A 14,123-nucleotide genomic window follows, 5' to 3' on the forward strand; every position below is an offset into this window, starting at 1 on the left:
GGATTCAAATCGAGAAGGAAGTTTTTACGAAAAATCATTATACACATCGATTATAAAGGAGAAACCATCTACATCAAAGACTTTAGAACTGCCGAATGAGTTGAACTGGAAAAAAGTATGGTCGAAGTTCAATCTTGCACCAAGAGTGAAAACTTTTATTTGGAGAATATTGGATGTTGTTTTTCCAACAAAAAAAAGCACTACTATTTAATACTGCAATATCTCATCAATTGTGTGAGTTTTGTAGTGGAGAAGTGGAGGACATAGATCATATGTTCAAAAATTGTCGCATGGTAAGAGAAACATGGATTTGACTACCAGTTGACCTGAGATTTGGAGGGACAAAGAAGTTTTCATGATATTTTATGTGATTGGATAGCAGGGGAACAAGAGGAGAAGATAGTTACATTACGATTTTGTGTTGCTTGGTACCTATGGAAAACGAGAAATAAATTGGTGTTCGATAAATCTTTGCAAGGAGGGAGACAAATTATAAATGCATCAATGAAATTGAATGATGAGTTTATGAATTCAGGTAAGCTATTATGTACTTCAAGTGAGGAGAATATGCTAATTTAATTCAAAGGTTTGGAAGCCCCCTTCAGAGAATGAACTTAAAGTAAACTTTGATGCGAGGTACAAGGAAGGACAAGCAAAGCTTGCAGATGTTTGCAGAACCTCCACCGGTGAATTTGTGATGACTCGGGCTCATGAAACAATCGCTACATCGACACTTGAAGTTGAAGCAAAAGCTTCACTTCTAGCCTCAACATTAGTTGCATACTTACCTCACTATGATTTTATCGTCGAAGGGGACGCCTTGAATGTGATAAAGACTTGTTCAAACCTAGAAGACGATATACCATGGAACATTCGATCTATTGTGCTTGATATTAAAAATAATATGGCACTTCTCAATAAGTGTAGTTTTGTTTATTGTTTGAGAAATGCGAATAAAGTCGCACACACTTGCTAGCTAATTCTTATACTAGGAACAATTCTGACACACAAAGTGTACTGATTGCGGTTCCTGAGAGTATTGGAAGTCAGTTGGAGACAGATAAATCCAACATTTCTTTGATTTGAGATTTAATAAAGTTAGGCAGAGCCTATTTTCTTAAAAATAAATAAAAAATATGTAACTTATTTGTGACGGTTGGAGAATTATATTTACATTTATGTCAATGTGTAACATATAATAAAAATCTTCGACTGGATATCAAAAACCTGCTTGTAAGAACTGAATGAAACATACGCATTCCGAGCTAAAATGCTTCTCAATTTTAACACTCTCTCCCCACCAATTTCCTGGTTTTCTTCCTCTTCCTCTTCCTCTTTCTCATTTTCTTCCTATTCTTCCCTTTTTTCTTCACTTGCTACCTCCAAATTCCCAACAAATAACAGTAGAGATAGTAGCAGGAGCAGAAGAAGCTCTAATTATGTTGTGGTGAGCGCCAGAACTGAAGATGACTACCACGCCACTCTCAAAGCTCTCAATTCAAGAGGCCGAACCCCTAGAAAATCTCTTGGTCAGGTACCCACTACCAAAACCCACATCTTTAATTTTCTAAATTTCCTTCCCAAATCATTAAACTCTGTTAGGAATTTTGTCGAACATGTAATATGCATTCAGATTCTTGTAATAGTATGATGAAGATTATGATGTTCTGTTTGTTTGGGTTTCTTTTTTTTTTAGCATTACATGTTGAATTCTTCAATTAATGAGCAACTAGTTGATGCTGGTAATGTTAAAGATGGAGATGTGGTTCTAGAAATTGGACCTGGAACCGGATCTTTAACCAATGTTCTACTCAATTGTGGTGCTACTGTTCTTGCTATCGAAAAAGTACGTAATGTAGAGTAGTTTTCAGTCACGTTCTTGTTCTCTCTACCATTACGACAATGTATGGATTCACTTATGTAATTGTATGAGTTGCAGGATCCACATATGGTTGCACATTTACGAGACCGATTTGCAGGCATAGATGCCTTCATGGTAGTATCTTTCTCCGTTTTATTAGTTAAGGTTTTCATCATTTTCGGATTCTTGTATTTCTCGGGTTGTCTTATTACTGTATGTTAAAGATTGCACTTGACCAAGTAAACAATTTCGTATGGGTATTTGAGCTCTTGCCAATCTCCCTCCATACAGGAAATTTAATGCGCAAATTATACTACCCAAAGATCATTTCTACCAGAATATGACCGAAGATCTAATTTCATGTTGGTCTTGGTAAAAAAAGAGGTGCAGATATTTTTTCGGCTTGGCCTCCCTATGCAAACATATACAGACTGTGCAGACTTGTGCAATATGTGCAAACCTTACTACTCTGTGGAAACTTGTAGAAACCTTATTCAGTGCAAACCTGCCAAACTTTATATAGGGATCTGAGGCCGGAAAACTGACGGGTCATTTTTGACAAAAGATAATTTGGCCTAGGGAGTTTGGACGTTTTTCCATATTCAATTGGTAGAAAAGCAAAAGTCACTATCCAATAAGTCCAATGTTAAAGATTTGTCTATAGATTGAGTTGGTGAGTGAAATGCACATGAAGGAAAGGGCTATAATCTGGCCAGTGTTGATAAAATGGGTCTTTGTGAGCATGATAAAATGTTATTATACCAAATCAAACCAAGTTCACGAACTTTAGGCACCCTTCTCTTGCAAGCTAGGAATCAAGAGCAAGTTCGGCACTACGATTTGTATCATTACATAACCAAATATTATTTTATTTTTGTTGTATGGTACTTGTTTCTAGGCCATCTCCTAAACATATGTACTTTATGAGTATTTCACTGGTCCTGCTTCTGGGTTCTTACAACTCTTGTTGTTCAATGAATTCTATTATGAAATGACCAATAATTGAGATATGTAGGTTTTGGAAGAGGACTTTACTAAATGTAACTTCACTTCGAATTTGACCACTTTGTTGGAAAGTGAAAAAACAACTGAGAAAACCCCAAAACATGCGAAAGTAAGTCACTTGCTTTCTCTTTTATTGAGTTTTCTTAATGCACTATTGTTTCCTATGATGCTAAGCTAGATCTTTCATCTTCTTATACAGTATTGATTTAAAACTTTAGTATGGTTTCATGCACTTTACACTAATACTCCCTTGCGATCTTCTTGATAAAAAGTAACACCCTTGTCATTGCAAATTTTAAACAATTGTTTTTTGCACTTGCATGTTGATCCAAATGATGTAAACCAAATTATGAGATTTTAGGAGGACTTTGTTCTTGAAAAGATTGCCCTAAAAAAGAGATAATATCATCTAGTGCATAATATTTGCAACAATTCTGTGATAAAAAATGTTTCTTTCACTCATTAAGTAATATTTAGTTGCTGAGGTGGCATTTTGTGAACCACAAATTTCAAATTGTCGAGATCTGGCATGAAAAAGTGCATTGGATTAATGTTTTAGAGAAGTGCCACGTCATCTTATCATTGGCAGATTAGGGGAAAGTAACAGTTTCCTTGGCCAGAATATTTTGCAAGTTATCTCTCTTTCCAGCAGGACTAGAATTTCCCTGAAGTCGAAATTTAGAACTTGGCTAATATTTTTAGTGGCACATGTATTTGAAGCTTCGTTTTTTTTCCTTACTTAGGTCTTCTTACCATTTTGCTGAATCACCAAGATCACTCTCTCTCTCTCTCTCGCATTTATCCGAATTTAATATGATTTTAACAGAAGTATGTACATAAAAACCTATGCTGCTTTTGGGGGCTAATACTTCAAACCATGGTTGTGCAGGTAGTATCCAATTTACCTTTCAATATAAGCACTGATGTGGTGAAGCAACTTCTTCCAATGGGTGACGTTTTTTCAGAAGTTGTTCTCTTACTTCAGGTTATTTTACTTTGCTCCTTTTTATTTGGATAGGAGTCCTCTCATTTAATCTAAAACATGATATCACTAAGTATGACTTTTTGTTTTTCGATTAGAAAAATTCAACTTCTCCTCATGTGATTTGTAATAAGACCACACTATGCGCAAGATGTAACTATGTTCAAGTATTCGCAAAATTGTAAACAGACTGTGACATCATTGCTTTGAAAGTGTCTAGGAATGTCCAGCAGGAGTATCCAAGTCTCTACACAGAGTGTATGACTGTACGTGCCTGCGGGAAATACTCAAAGGATTAGTAACATGGATACTCCTTTTTAGAAATTTTTGTTGGTTGGTTACTCCAATAGTTTTAGTGAGCACTAGGTATTACTTGCCTTTTGTCAGGTGCTCTAGTCACTTCATTAGGCATAATTTGAGATTTTTAAAGTACTTATTGTGACAACTTGGACATAACATTGTTAGGACTATCAAACTCTCTTCTAAGTTGACGTCTTTTGTGGATAATTTAGCGATGGTTCGGCAAAGTTAAATGAAAAACAAAATCATACATAGAAACGAAATATCTACCAACTACGACAACGGATGTATATATGTATAGCTGTATCCTTTTCGCAGTTCCTGATTTCAATTCCTAAAAATCAAAATTTAAAATTTCCTCTTTTCTTTTTACAATCCCTGATTTTCTGCGTAGAAACTTAAATGGTCTTTATATTTTTCTTCAATTGTTCTTTACATGTTCTACAACGTGAAAATGGCTGAATGTTTTCAGGATGAAACAGCTTGTCGTTTGGTTGATGCATCTTTGCGGACACCAGAGTACCGACCCATCAATATATTTGTGAACTTTTATTCCGGTATATTCCTTTTGAAGCATAAAAATTTGCTTATACATTTGTATCCATGTGAATCATCTTCTGTGCCGCATATATAAGAAAACTAACAACACAACATTCATCTTTGGCACGGAAAATAGCAAATTTGTGTATTTTATTTTTTTGGTAAATGCTCCATTAAATTGGCAAAACCACAAAAAATACGTTATGCTTCGCAGATTGGACCGCAATACTGCTACTAGACAATTGGTAGTCTCAACTGAGTAGCAAATCATGCTCATACCCAGAAGAGCTAGTAGGTCAAAAGATAAAAAATGTTCTAATGTGCTAGTTCATTCTATTTCACTTTGTATTCTAAGGTTTTTTTTTTTAAATTAAATGAGTACATCATTTGGCTTTGATACATCATAGGGATGGAATATGCTCATAACTTCCATAAAACTGAACTATAGACACGCATACACCCCAAAGGCCACACAAACTACCCTACAAACCATTATTTTTACCCTTAATAATACAGTTTCAATAAACCAAGAATTTCTACCTCTAATGAGGAGCGAACTTGTGACCTTCAGGTTTTCAGAGTGTCCAACCACTGCACCAAAAAGTAGTGGACTGATTCTAAGGTTGTTATATACTATTACTTCAATTATTATATTACTGTAAAAACTAACAGCTTTCAGATTGGGATTTTTTCAGATCCAGAATACAAATTTAAGGTCCTAAGAACAAATTTTTTCCCTCAACCCAATGTGAGTTATTAAATTTTGAGTTCTGCGTAAGGCAGCTTTCTTAAGTACGTTTACAATATAACCTTCCTCTATTAAATCATTTAGGCTTACCTTCCCTGTTTGCAGCTTGATGTTATTTTAGGAGTCTTTTTTTCAATGCTAATGAAGACATTAACTCATTTCATGTGGACTAATGTGAGTGTTTTTTTTGTGTATTGACTTGGTTATTGCCTCCTTTTCTGCAGGTAGATGCAGCTGTTGTTACCTTCAAACTAAAGGAAGCTGCAAACTATCCGCCAGTTGCTTCTACGAAAAGTTTTTTCTCAATGGTTAATATACACTGCCCTTATCTTATTTTTTGAACAATATAGGCTCCTATCCGTAATCCCTGAATTTTTGCCTTGAATATTCACTTTTTTAAGAAACAAACAAATACTAATTTGTGATTGGTTCTTGTCAGTTTGACAAATTTTGGCATTAACATTTTACATATGTAACATCCAAGTATTCACATCTTTTTGCAAAATTCATGTGAAGCGATGATGTTTTTATTTGTGGTTTACGGACCCTGGGTATTCCATTGATTTTTGGGATTATTTACAGTCCAGAATACATTCGGTGCTCTACTTGAGTGAAAACATATAGATTGTTGCTAAAATAAAAGTAGAACAAGATTGAGATCAGAGAATAAAGAAACTATCCTTTGTTCGGTAGATTGTTGTAAACTTCTCTACAATAGTTTCTTATTTACATTATCTAAGAGCTCTTTATACAGGCTTACGATGTTAGTGGGTGATTAAGTTGAATTAACAACTCTCGCTCCTCCTTACTGACTTTAGGTGAATTCCGCATTTAACGGGAAAAGGAAGATGCTTCGTAGATCACTGCAGCACATTTGCTCATCTTCTGAGATTGAAGAAGCTCTTCGAAGTGTGGGTCTACCTGATACGGTAAGCTTTGGATGGAATGACAGGTTTCGTCCATGAACTATGATTTGCTGTTTTCTATTCTTTCTTGTCTATGCCAGAATTTGTTCATGATTTTATCTAGACACGATTACTAATTAGATGCAGTGACTTCGTGTTAACGCTTTGTTTATTATTTTCCATGCAGGCAAGGCCAGGGGAGCTCACTTTGGACAACTTTGTCAGGCTGCATAATTTAATTTTGAAAGCTTAGGGTTCTTGACCTTACACGGAATGATCAACAGTCATTCTGGAAAAGTAGCCGAAATGTTTACTACAGACTCAATGATCGAAGGACAAGGTTCACTGCTTACCCTTCTTCAGGTACGTATGAGACGAAAATAAAAAACGCCACCTCCAACCAAAGCTCAAACGATTTATAGGCTTGGTTAGAGTGAATACATGATTCGACGAATCTTTGATTTTCTTGGCAGCAGGAACCCAGTTCATGCCTAACTTAGCTCCTTGTAGTCAATCACTTATTCAAGTTTTATTAATTCTGGAATAGCAGGTATTTTGGTTGCAGGCTGCTGAGGCAAATCAAAGAATTTGAGACCCATCGTTATCCATATACCTTTCGTATGTGGTTCTGGGCTTCATATTAATCTCATACAGGATTTGATGTAAATCAGCAGAGCTTGAGCCAGTCCCCTAGCACCCATCTCGGTTGGAGAAGAGTGTGGCTGAATTATATGTTGTACTTCGGTTGAAAATATCATATTTGATGTAAGGACAGTATTTAGGAGGTCATAAGATTTTGCACTAAAGCTATATTATGTCAAAAATACTTCGAGTGTAACAAGTTTTAGAAATTTTATAGAGTTTGGCGTCTTTTGATGGAGTTATCTGTATAAAGAACTACTATGAATGAATGTGCAATTATTCGATGATCAAAACATTAACTGTTACTTTTGTTTGAAAATATGAATTTTATCCCTTCTCCTGTATTATTCTAGTTGAGTTGCCATTTTTCTTTTTTATGTTCTTCTAGGTTAAAGAAGTACAAGATTTAAGTACAAGGGTAAATATGGGATATCCGTGAACCAAGAAGAATTGAGCTAAATTTTCAAGTTTGTGAATGAAGAACAATTTAGAGAAGAACAATACAAGTGCGTGTGTATACATTAAAATGCATTTTAATATAAGGATTTAGTGTTTTTTAATGGAATTATTATTATTATTATTATTATTATTATTATTATTATTATTATTATTATTATTATTATTATTATTATTACTTTTTAATAAGAAATCGACTACGATCTAGGTTAGTCATTACAAGACATTGATACATCATCAAGATGTGATAAACACGATAACCATCTAAGTTTATGTTAACACTATCAACCGCTTGGACAATCGAGTGTTGACATGAAATTATCTATAATTATCCTAGAATATTTTAAGCTAGATTCCAATTTATTTGGGTCTAGTTGAACAAATCAAAATTATCTACATAACCCTAAACAACTATTGCTTTGGGTTGCTTTCCTTATCATACACTATCATTCTCATGTATCAATTGTAATCATATTCAATTCTCTTTAGCCTAATCAATTATTGGTTCAAAGCATAGAAAATAGATTAAGGGTATGGGGATAATTTGACTTGTGAATGGATTTAGAAACTAATAACCTTAAAAATGATTATTGAAAGGGAAATTCGCCTATAATCTTGTATGAATAAGCTCGGATTAGAGAATCTATTTCAATAAACAAACATTTCAATGTTCATTATCATAATCTTAAGAAAGTCATTGTTAGAACTTAGAAGTAATTCATGATGTGATGTGTTAAAAACAAATAAACTAGTGTGTCTGGACTCTGACAAGTTTCAAATAGCTAAATGAAACTAAACAAGGACTAAGAGCAGCTCAAACGTATTGGGGGCTGGGGCTCCCAATTTGAATTTGGGAGCCCCAGCCCCCAGCCCCATCCCTCCAACCCGGGAGCCCCGGGGCTGGGCTCCCGGTGGGGCTGGGAGCCCCAAGCTCCCGGGCTCCCAAATGGGAGCCCGGGCTGGGGGGCTCCCAGCCCCAAATATGGCCGTTGGGGGTCTCCCAACGACCATATTTGGGGTGGATCCCCTAAAAAGGGGATCTACCCCACTTATTTAGTTTTTTTAAAATTTTTTTTTTTAAACTAAATTTTTTTTCAAAAAATATAAATTGTTTTTCCAATCATTTCTCTAATTTTTTTCTTTTTTTAATTTTTTTTCATCTTTTCAAAATTCCTTCTCTCTCTAACATAATATTAAATTTCAATTTTATATTTGAAATTAATAATTTATAGTTGAAAATTAAAACACAACCCTCACACACATACACCACACATGTGCATATTTTAGATTTGGGAGCCCCTCTTGGGAGCCCAACGTTGGAGTTGTGAAAAGCCACGGGGCTCCCAAAATCCAGGGGCTCCCAAAATTGGGAGCCCGAGCCCCACATTGGAGTTGCTCTAAATCAAATAAAGTTAGATAGGTACTTACAATTCTTTCTCTTTGTTTCTGTCTATTCTTTTAGGAGGATGAAGTAATGAGGAATCTACTGTATACCAGTGTTCTAATTTCAGTGTTAATCTTGATTAAAAAAGATAGGGTTATTTTCCAAATGGCCCCAAACTTTGTGACCAGCTTCCTGCCTGACCCCCTAGATTAACAAAAATATCCATATGACCCCCTTTTTTCGTTATCTTTAACTGTCTGTTACTCTCACTCCTCCACCTCATTTCCTCTCTCTGCCAAGTCACCTAAAACGCCATCATCTTCTCCGGCACGGGTCGCCGGCCGGCCAAATTTTCAGCCGGCGACCTTCAAACATAAAAAAAAAATAATTAAAGTTTTTTTTTTCTCTCTCTTCTCTCTCTCAATTTTTTTTCTTTCCCCTCTCCCTCTCTAGATCAGAGATCAAAGAGGAAGGATCCTTTCAAGGTCGTTCACACCTTGTTACCAAAGTCAAATGAAATAGTGAAAAGGGAGGTCATGGTAAAAGATGGAGTGCCTATAAAACATACCAAGATCCCAATCTCTTTCAGTTGTACTTAGTACTTATCCATTTCTCTTCTTTATATCATAACAACCGCTTCAAGCTTTCTCCACTTTTTCATCCTTCAAAAACTTCAGGTTACCCACTTTCTTCTTCTCTCTCTCTCTCTATCTGTAACTCATCAATTGATTTTGATAATCTGGGTGTTCTTAAATTTCCTTTGCCCTTCAGTGTTTTTCTGATCATCGGCAAATTTGGGGTTATATTGATTTTCAAACTTAGATGATTTATTATGATGAAAAAAAAAGAAAAATTGATCTATAGATTTTAGAATTCTGTTGCATGTGAAGAATTAGGACTAAAATTTTGGGTACCCTTTATTTATATTTTGCAGTTAATTCAAGATCAAATGACGAAAAGTTACTTCAAGCAAGAACATGACCTAGGTTTACACTCAGTTCCTTGTGTTTTAATTGATTTTGGGATTTGGGTGAATTCTTGACTTTTCTGAAATCTGTTTTATGGGTTTTCATTACAGATAAACGACGAGCTGAGGCAGCTAGAATTAGGGAAAAATACCCAGACAGAGTTCCGGTGAGGATTTACCATTACTTATCTGCTGTTTTCTTCAGTTTTCCAATTTGAGAATCTAAAATTGGGTTGGGTCTAATTAGTTCATTTAATTATAGATTTTGATCTCTTTTTTTTTCATACCTATTTTGAAGTTATTCTAGGTTTAGTTGGGTGGATATTGAAATTAAAGATCATTACTTTTTATATTATGATAGAATTCACCCACTCTTACTTACCCTTATTGGAGTTATTTCTATCTTTATTAGCTATGCTTCAATTCAATGTCTTTAAACCAAGTCATGTCTACCCTAGTTTACATTGTTCTTTCCACCTTGCTTCTTTGAGGTAAAATTGTTGGTTTAGTCCATATTTCTTGTGCTTTTATTATATGAAAATTCTTCAATTCGAGAGAAGAAGATTACACAGGAATTTCTTTTACATGTATTATAGTAAATACGAGTTCGACTAAAGATATCCTTTGCTAACAACCCAACCTGTTCGACTTAGTTCTTTTCCGAAAGGGATCTATAACAAAAGACGTGCAATTTCAGCACGAATTTGTAGTACTAACATTTCTGCAATTCCACTATTAATAATCTTCCATATGCTTTCATGGTTATAGGTTATCGTGGAGAAAGCAGAGAGAAGTGATATTCCAAACATAGACAAAAAGAAGTGAGTAGTTACTATTGGCTTCCTTCTACTTTAAGCTCCTCCATTTCTATGGCGGGAGTCGTTTAATTTCTTCATACTTGTTTTCTTTCGAACACTTCCTCCCACTTCCTCACCTCAATGAGAAAAGGAGAAAGACAAACATCCACTTAATCTTTTGTCTGATAGCAAGGAAATGTGTTCCATCGAAGTGATTACTTAGGGGAAGCACAGGGATGAATTCCATGGGAATTGGTTAAAAACCACAACCTGTGTCACGGATTTGAGTTAACGAGCCCAGACTTCCATGTAAATAAAATTGCTACCGGACAGCGAAAACTAGCTCATTTCTTTAAAACTCCTCCCCATTTGCACGACTATTATTTTGACTTCTTGAAAACCATTGATCTCGTAGATTCGCATTGTACTGCCTCATCCTTAAGAGAACTATATTATGTCATAACCTTACTTATAAACAATGCAGGTACCTAGTTCCAGCAGAGTTGACAGTTGGGCAATTTGTCTACGTTATTCGGAAGAGAATCAAATTGAGTGCAGAGAAGGCGATTTTCATCTTCGTTGATAATGTCCTACCACCTACAGGTACTAGTTTCTTTTTGAAACTTGAAAATCCTCTTGATTTTCTTTAATGATTTTATGAAGCAAACACTGTTTGGTTCTTGCAGGTGCAATTATGTCAGCAATCTACGACGAGAAGAAAGATGAAGATGGATTTCTTTATGTTACATACAGTGGCGAGAACACATTCGGCAATTGAATTCTTCCATATCCCGAGATTATGATCATCGCTATATCTATAAGTTTCAATGTTCTCGTCATTGTTAATAAATTCATACAAGGAAGAAACTACTGGTTTAATTGTACAGTCCTGTTTTGTTCATAAGTTCACCATTTGCTCTTACAATGTCTAAAATTCACTAAGCTCCTAAATCACCTTGAATTAATGCTTCAGTTGTCCTCATCATTGTGGCAATTATACGTGGGTTTGGTGTTTGAAATTTTGAGTTCACACATAAACTATCCAACAACATTCTCACTCTCTTGCTCTCAAATTCTCTATTTAACAGTGAGGGCTGTCTTGGGTTTTTTTATATCCAAGTTATTTGGCATATTCGAAGTTGATTTCTTTTGGCATTATCCATTTGTATTTCGGAGTGTTCTTGGTCAAAGCGTGCATACTTTGAACCGAGATAGTTGTAAAGACTTCATAGTATCGCCAATTCTTGCAAATATTCATTTTTCGTTAAAGTGAGACCATTGTCATAGACCAATTTAGTCTCACATTCTTCGTTTCGTTTTATTTAGTGCCGCAAAATATAAGTGTGGTATTTGGGCATATGAAATGTAGGCTTAGGTGTTTGAAGTTAACATGGTGAGGAATGATTCCCATTTTCCACGTGGAACTGTTCTCACACTAGTTTAATATGATTTCTTGCATAATGCCATTATACGATTTTAGAGACCCTCATGTAGATCACCAAGCCCAACCGTCGTCTTCGTTGTCCGGTCTTGAAATATACAAGTACCCGAGTCAAACAAAACCGTACAATGTAAGTTTGTGGAAATTTCAGAAATTGAAATTAAATTCAATTGAAAGGAGGGAACGTGAAGTACATTAGATAAATAGAATGTATCATTGAAATAAACGGAACCAATATGTAATACCCGAATCCGAGATCCATCGGGTAAACGTACAAAGAAGTTAGGAGGTGCCTTAGTGTAAGAGGAAAAACGAGAAAGGGAGGAGCAGATGTGTTTTGCTGCTCCCGAGTCAAGTACCCAAGTTGCCGAAGTAAAAAACGTACCTGTTAGGTTGATTTGGGGAGTGGCGGTGCCGACAGAGGAGGTGCTTGGAGCGGTTTTCTGCTGGTTCAGGAGTGTCAACAGAGACTTGTATTGTTCATTAGTAAGAGTAGTCGCTAAAGGCGCCGCTGTTTGATCTCATTGGGCCAGGGCGTTGCCGGATCATTGTTGATAGAGATCGGAGAAATGAGATTTTGCTGGATCTCTTCCTGCTTAACAAGAGAATGAATACGTAATAACGAAGGAAATGGATCCATTAACAGGATTTAGCTACGGACAACCGAGAAACGATCCTGGAGTCCCTGAAGGAACTCCATAGCCTTGTCTTGATTCAGACGATCAATGAGAGAACGACCATGCCCACAAATGCAAGGTTCGATAGTGATTAAAGATTGGAGTTCATCCTGTAAAGCTTTTAGGTTCGTGAAGTACATGGAAACGTCGGAACCTTCTTGTTTCATAGTTGAAATGGCTCTCTTAAGTTGGAAAACCTTGGGAGCGTTTGTTTGATGAAAACGATCATACAAATTTTTCCATACGTCAGAAGCGTTGTCATCATACAATATTGAAGACCTAAGAGAGGGGTCAACCGAGTTAACAAGCCAACTTGAAACTAAATCGTTACACCGTTCCCACGAATGTAAGTCATTAGGGTTGGTTGGTTTGACAATAGAGCCATTGACGAAACCAAGTTTATCCTTGGCTCGGAGAGCTTTGGTCATTCCTTGTGACCAAGATGAATAATTTTCTTTAGTAAGGAGAGGAGTGATGAGGATGGTAGTCGGGGAATCCGAGTGATGAACATCGAATGGACCCGATGAATTGACAGAGATTGGTGCAGCAGTTTCAGAAGTTGTTTCAGTTGAAGTCATGGTGAAAAAAATCGTATTAGGCTCTGTTACCATGTGAAGAGGACTAAACCTCTTGTTAATGGTGAAAACCGAACGAGAGAGAGAGAGAGTATCAAACCGAGAGAGAGAAGAGAGCATAATGCCATTTATACGAGTTTTGGCTAAAATATTATGTGAACTGACAAAAATTGGTTGTCAAAGCAAGTTATCCATGACGTCCGGCCGGCGTTCTTTCATTGATGGGTATTAGTTCAACTACATCATTGATCCCAGTAAGCGAGTTTTCGGGGTACCCAAGTCATGAAGAAATACGGGGTGAAACCAGATGCGGAAACCTAGAAAAAACCAAAAAGCTAATGACTGATGAGTTTATTCTTATGGGTAGATTGTTGTGGTGATGAAGATCTATTGGGGAGACCCTAGTGAAAAACTTTGTGAAGCAATTGATCACATTAATCCTCCCAGTTGTATCATAATTGGAAACAGAGGACTTGGGAAGATCAAAAGGTTCCATTACCCTTTAAACAATTGATAGCATTACTATTATTTTTCGCTTCAAAACTACCAACCCTGTTTCTAAATTTCGTCGTGATCGATTGTGAATCTGAATTGATGGATTGATATTCATTGGTTTTGTAGGCTTATAATGGGCAGTGTTAGCAACTACGTGGCTCACCACACGCTACATGTCCAGTCACCGGGGTTAAGCATGCCGACGGATATGTTCCTATCCGGGTGTCTTCTGCAGTGATACTTGATTGAATAAAAAATGTGTTATTTCGTGTGAAAAACATCAATCTTGTGGATAGAGTTCGTCGTACTGAACATCTGATGATTGAAATTAAGTTATCTTACTGAGTT

The 14,123-nt window shown here is 36.1% G+C and overlaps 3 protein-coding genes across 3 annotated transcripts; 2 read left to right on the top strand and 1 right to left on the bottom strand.

The window, feature by feature from the left end:
* Positions 1–1,205: 1,205 nt before the first annotated feature.
* On the top strand, positions 1,206–7,561 carry PFC1 (Ribosomal RNA adenine dimethylase family protein). The gene is made up of 12 exons (XM_086656189.1): positions 1,206–1,534; positions 1,697–1,846; positions 1,940–1,996; positions 2,877–2,975; positions 3,756–3,851; positions 4,621–4,705; positions 5,384–5,436; positions 5,661–5,744; positions 6,255–6,365; positions 6,529–6,704; positions 6,892–7,106; positions 7,452–7,561. Exons 1-10 carry the CDS (start codon positions 1,271–1,273, stop codon positions 6,592–6,594), a joined length of 1,065 nt encoding a protein of 354 aa, XP_086512315.1. The 5' UTR covers positions 1,206–1,270; the 3' UTR covers positions 6,595–6,704; positions 6,892–7,106; positions 7,452–7,561.
* A 1,853-nt stretch (positions 7,562–9,414) lies between these two features.
* LOC147569679 (autophagy-related protein 8f-like) lies at positions 9,415–11,512 on the top strand. Its single transcript, XM_086656190.1, has 6 exons — positions 9,415–9,500; positions 9,758–9,809; positions 9,902–9,957; positions 10,559–10,611; positions 11,072–11,190; positions 11,274–11,512. Exons 2-6 carry the CDS (start codon positions 9,773–9,775, stop codon positions 11,363–11,365), a joined length of 357 nt encoding a protein of 118 aa, XP_086512316.1. The 5' UTR covers positions 9,415–9,500; positions 9,758–9,772; the 3' UTR covers positions 11,366–11,512.
* A 1,165-nt stretch (positions 11,513–12,677) lies between these two features.
* LOC147569680 (uncharacterized) lies at positions 12,678–13,283 on the bottom strand. The gene has a single exon (XM_086663142.1). The coding sequence runs from the start codon at positions 13,281–13,283 to the stop codon at positions 12,678–12,680; it is 606 nt and encodes a 201-aa protein (XP_086519268.1).
* Positions 13,284–14,123: the final 840 nt, after the last annotated feature.

Source organism: Eschscholzia californica, unplaced genomic scaffold, assembly GCF_041429995.1.
Source record: "Eschscholzia californica isolate CP2 unplaced genomic scaffold, dmEscCali1.0.p SCAF_1, whole genome shotgun sequence".
Lineage (NCBI taxonomy): Eukaryota > Viridiplantae > Streptophyta > Magnoliopsida > Ranunculales > Papaveraceae > Eschscholzia > Eschscholzia californica.